Source organism: Cebidichthys violaceus, unplaced genomic scaffold (genome assembly GCF_023349555.1).
Source record: "Cebidichthys violaceus isolate CVI_PGR_0920_01 unplaced genomic scaffold, fCebVio1.0.p SCAF_1, whole genome shotgun sequence".
Taxonomy (NCBI): Eukaryota; Metazoa; Chordata; class Actinopteri; order Perciformes; family Stichaeidae; genus Cebidichthys; species Cebidichthys violaceus.
This window is the reverse complement of record NW_027176262.1, coordinates 22,058,199-22,063,836: the sequence shown is the minus strand read 5'-3', so window position 1 is coordinate 22,063,836 and position 5,638 is coordinate 22,058,199. Positions and strand designations below refer to the sequence as shown.

Genomic DNA, 5,638 nt, shown 5'->3' with positions numbered 1-5,638 from the left:
AGGCCAGATTATGATCTTAGCTGTTTCTCACACAGTGCAAGCAGAGATTTAGAATGAAGTGTCGTTGTATGTTAATGCATAGCTGCATCAGGTATGACAGACCACACTGAATACTATCAAGTATCACAAAGAATCAATGAGGGTGAATTCATCTCACCTTTCACTTGAAACTAGAATTCCATATGTGATGCAAAAAAACATCAGGTTGAACAGAACATTCCTTCTTAAATCCATCACATCAGCAGTCACTGTAAATCCTCCATCATTATTTTAGTGTCTTCTTTCAATCTGATTTCTTTTTTTCTTCAATTTGCTCTTCTGTTTGAATTATTTTGCTCATTTTCCACACTTTTTCCTGGCTCTCCACTCCGTGGTCACAGGGACACTGTAAAGGCCATCTAAGGGCCTGTATGTTTGCAGAGTGCTGTTTCATCATTACAAGCCTGGAATGTAAAATGCTTGTGAGGAGTTTCAGCTGACTACATACACCAAACACCTGCAAGTCAAGCAGTGACCCTCATCCAAACCTTTCCCCTAATATTATTCTTTGAATCTAGCCTCATTTCTCTTTGCTTTGGTTTCATTTCATTTGGTTTCATTTGCCTTGAATAGGTTTGATCAACATAAAAGTGGTGGAAAGTAACTAAGTAAATTCACTTAATTACTGTACTTAGTACAATTTTAAGGTTTACTTGAATATTTCCATTTTCTTCTACTTTATACTTCTACTCCACTGCAAATCAGAGGCAAATATTGTGGGACTAGTAACTTCTCAAGTTCAGTTACTTCACAGGTTCTGATTAACATATAGAATATCACCACAAATACCTTATAATGTATTATTATTGGTCAAGATAATATTGAATGAATGCATCAACCAATGAAAATTATTTGTACTTTTACCTTTGGTACTTCAATTATATTTTGCTGCAAATACTTTTGTACTTTTATGTAAGTACGATTTTGAATGCAGGACGTTGACTTGTGCATTTCTACACTGTGTTGTTGCTTCTTTCACCGCTGTGTAGCACAGATCCTGCATTGAAAATAATAATTAAGAATAGACTGTAAAAGGTACCTTATCAAAATGCAATGAGATTTCACATTATAGTAGGCCTAGAAGAATATGAATGATAGTGCATTCATGTGTTGGTAACCAGGCAGGTTCCTCTGTAGGACTTAACAAACCCCTCATTTTATGGCAGGTTGTTGATGAGCAGTCAAACGTGTCCGAGTACAAGATAACGTTGCTTTTCTTTTCACCACGAGAGGGCGCCAGTGTTCAGTCTGTGACCGCTTCACAGTGGGGGGAACCTTTGCTCGGTGACGACGAACATTTTTATTGTTGCGGACCAACATGGCCGCGCTCAGGAGGGTAACGACCTGCTTCCGTCTCCTCAGGTAGGCTGTGGTGAGATAACGCTTTACAGGCAAAGTTTGTCATTTATACACGCTTTACTAAATTAACCATATCTCAAAATGGAATGTTGTTTCCGGCTCTGAAGGGAGGAAATTAGAATGTTCTGCTTCAGAACGGTGCTAGCAACAACAACAACAACAACAGCAGCAGCAGCCGGAAGTTGCCACAAACACGTTAAACTTGTTTTTCACTGCCACAAATGAGCATTCGTGTGTCTTCTCGTACATGTGTGAGTCAATGTAAAAGGTTAAATGTTTCGACCAGCTTCAGTTGATCCCACAATCGTAACGCTTTGGTCGCGAGCCTTTGTTTAGACGGACCAATAGATACGCGACAGAGCCTCAGAACTAGGACGTAAACTCGGCGTATTCGTGTAACGGCACATGGCTGTTTTTAAACGGAAACTGTTATTATTTTTTCCTCAGGAGATCAGCTCCTGTCCTGTTCAGCAGCGGAAAACCTGCAGTCCGTAAAGCGGTCAAGTGGACAAACATTCTGTACACCGGTATCGCGTCTCTAACTGTGGGCGGAGGGCTGTGTGCCATACCTTTCAAACAGGTGAGTGTGTCACCTCACCACGGACAGACATACGAAAAATACAGATTACAATGTAACTGAAAGTACCCACGTGTCCGGTGTTCTCTGTCTCTCTCTCTCTGTGTGTCTCTGTTGCAGGTTGAAAACCTCTCTCATGACTCTATGATCAGACGAGCAGCCTCTCTTGTTACAGACAGTTCAAACACTTTTCTTTCTCAGACCACTTTGGCTCTCATAGATGCCATCACAGAGTACTCACAAGTAAGTGTTGATCGTGCGGTAAACGTGTTTCCGATATCCTAGCCTATATTCTAAATTGCAGGAGGATTATTTGTAAGTATAGTATGTATACAAGTCATGAAAAATTGTATTTATATAGCCCAATATCACACATTTGCCTTTGCTTTACAATCTGTACAGCATACTACACCCTCTGTCCTTAGATCTCACTCAATCCTCCTCTGTGCTACTCCGCCTCCATCGTTTTATTTTAAATATAAAACGTGTACGTCCTCGCTCTGTTTGCCAACAGGCTGTGCACACACTCATTGCCCTTCAAAGACGCTATTTGCAATCACTGGGAAATCTGACTCCTGCAGAAGAGGATACAATCTGGCAGGTGATCATTGGCCAGCGTTCAGAGGTTAGTTTTGCGTCGTCCCCTTCGGTGAAAAGTACTTCAAAACAAACCCGAGCACAGCGTGACGTTTCTGTCTTTTCAAATTATTGATTGCCGAATTGTGGACCTTTTTGAGTCTGACTTAATAATTCTTCTTGTCCCGACAGGTTAGTGACCGACAAGATGAATGCAAGCGTTTCGAGTCAACCTGGGTCACTGCCGTCAAGCTGTGTGAAACAGCAGCTGAGGCAGCAATCACCTCAGGTGCGTAGAAGACGACGTCCGAGTGTGCTTCTGTGGCCGTGTGAGCGAGCGGTTGGGATGTCGTGGTTGAAGTGTTCAGGCCGGGTTCTCTCGGGGTTCTTGTGACGATGAATAAAAGTGTACAGCTGTGAATCATCTTCTCAAAGCCTTGCACGTCGTCGTCTGTGCTCGTTCCCATTCAGCTGCTGTCAGTGTTACCCTTTGGACCGTGCACGGATCATTTGCTGTCACTCAGCGGGGCTTTGTGTGTAACAAAATGGAGGTGATGGACAGGCGTGCCTTGTCGATGACCACACCTCATGTCTGAACTTAAGCTGGTGTTATGTCAACCTTTTTGAGCTTTTTTTCTTTTCTTTTTTTTTTTTACAACAATTTAACTTTGTGTTTCCAGGAGCTGAACATGCGGCGATCACGGCGAGGACAAACATTCAGCTGGCCCAGACGCAGGTGGAGGAAGCACTGAAACTGTCAGTGGATACGGATAAGAAGTTGGCCGAGACTAAAGTAATGGAGGTCGAAAGGGTGACGCGACATGTTGCCTCCTTACATAATAGTGGCGATGAGGAAGAGGTGCCTGAGGCTTATCTAAGAGAAGACTGAAACAAATGCACAGTTATCAGGAAAACATTAACGATGTCTTCTCACTGTTTGAGTCTTCAGCTTGTGTGGCTGTGACTTGTCGTGTCGATTGTGCTCAAATGAATGCGCTTACATCGGCACAAAAGCTGTAATGTGGAAAAAGTGAATCGCACAAAGTGAGGACGTCTCCACAGTTCAGCACATTCTTTTAAGTGTTTGGTCATTTTACGCTGTTTGAATAATGAGGATCAACTGCTTCTGAGGCATAGAGGATTATGTTTTTGACCCATTGTATTGTGACTTGACCCGCTGATTTTTGTGTTGTACCAAAATTCATTGTAATAAAGACAAGATGCATTATAAAAACTATTTATTTTTGGTGTTTACTTGTCGCATCAGAAAATTAAACTTTTTAATTACTGTTTACTAGATAGCTACTGTGTTTACTGAAGTGACTTGTGGCTAACATTTCGTATTGCGTTGCAAGGGCTTTTTTTTTTTCTTCTTTTTTTTTTAACCAGCGCTGAAAATAGTAAGGAAAACAAAGTGTCACTTCACATGGTTGTCGAAAAATTAGCTGTTTGAAAGCAACAATTGCCACATTTGTTCTGACAACTGTTGGTGTGATAAGGATGTTAGACGAGAGGCGTCTGTGCCGATGTGAACGGACTGTCCTCTGGTCTTCTTGGGAAGTATTTGTTAAGTGCTAGAGTGACTGAGAGCCACTTCGTAAACACCGTAACACCCAGAGATGCTGTCTTTGTGGAATTCAACCAGCTGGCCGTACCACTTTCTTTTTAAATGACACGTTACTCTGGAGTAATTTATGACCGTTCCATCCACACAGATTTGAATTGGTTAAATGTCCCGCTGCTTCCCACCCATGTACTTCTGAGAACCTCTTTAAGGTGTAGTGTTGCTTTACGTGTTATTTGTATCTCTTTCTTTCACTCGACAACTCTTCAGTCTCTGCAAATTGCCCATGTCCTGACACCCCTGCTGAGCTTTTTAGGCCGTTTCTCAACTGCCTCCCCTGTCATCGCTTCACCTCCAGCATCACCTCTTTCCACGCTGTCGCACAGCGCAAAACAAACCACTCTAGCTCCGGTCCAAAAAAATGGTTGAGTGTAGATGATTTTATGAGATTTAATTACATTTTTTTAATGGAAAACAGGAGAATAATTTCATAACGGTGTTTTGTTTTCAGCAAAGTTACACAATGATACATATTTGTGGGCAAACTGGTGAAGGAGATGAATGCAGACTTATTTGCATGTATCTACGACTTCACAGTCTTCAAACAGATCAGGTGCCTATATGTCCACTACAATAAGATGGACTTGAAACATTGTGAACCGTTCCTTTAAATTCCAGCAGATGGCGATCTAAATCCATTACAACACTTTTTTTTCTTTTTTAATTTCTACAGTTGGATGCACTACATCAGCATTTTCATCCCCAGTCAGTTCAAATGTATTAATTGGAGTCACTATTTCACATTGTATTTACCTTTTTATCACAATAGATATGAGCTATTTTATTTGGCGTTTATGAATGTGATTAAAACCCCGATTGTTAGAGAAACCCTTCATGTGAATGTACCCTGTACCCTGGTGGATGTACCTACATTTAGTCTTAACAGTACAGAATAATAATGTGCATGAATTTGAACCGGTTATAACCCTAAACACTCATTTCTGTCGCCTCCTACTGTTCCCACTTATGAGCGTGTCTTCACAGTATATTAAATAGTGGGAGAGTTAAACTGCTCTTTAAGAATATACACCTAACCTGCAAGTTTATTACCAAATCTACTCATTAGTAGAAGCCAGATCCTTCAGTAATGTAAATATATGCTCTGTAACAGGTACGCTGTCTTCATGTTTGCCTTCCAAAAGGTCAGTGTCTACTGCAGAGGGAGCTCATTATGGGGGGAGACCTACGTGGAGCTGCAAACACAAGTGTGACCTCTCCCTGCTCTACATGGTCAAGCCTTGGCAGGGGATGGGACCATGAGAGTGGCTACAGAAAAAAGGGGGGGGGGGGGGGGGGGGTTTGAGGTGTGCAAGGGACTGGCTCACCAATGTGACTAGTGAGGAATGTTGTGTTTAACAAAGGCTGTTTTCACAGACTGTAAAACCAAATGTCCCAGACAGTCTGTGTGGATGTGCACCCACTGGTCACAGGGGAGGTGGTGCCGACGCAGCCTTGCTTGCCTG

At 42.0% G+C, this 5,638-nt stretch overlaps 1 protein-coding gene across 1 annotated transcript; it reads left to right on the top strand.

Moving 5' to 3' along the window:
• The first annotated feature begins 1,314 nt into the window (after positions 1–1,314).
• LOC137875800 (diablo IAP-binding mitochondrial protein-like) lies at positions 1,315–3,788 on the top strand. Its single transcript, XM_068715312.1, has 6 exons — positions 1,315–1,401; positions 1,846–1,978; positions 2,096–2,218; positions 2,490–2,600; positions 2,744–2,840; positions 3,232–3,788. Exons 1-6 carry the CDS (start codon positions 1,358–1,360, stop codon positions 3,438–3,440), a joined length of 717 nt encoding a protein of 238 aa, XP_068571413.1. The 5' UTR covers positions 1,315–1,357; the 3' UTR covers positions 3,441–3,788.
• Positions 3,789–5,638: the final 1,850 nt, after the last annotated feature.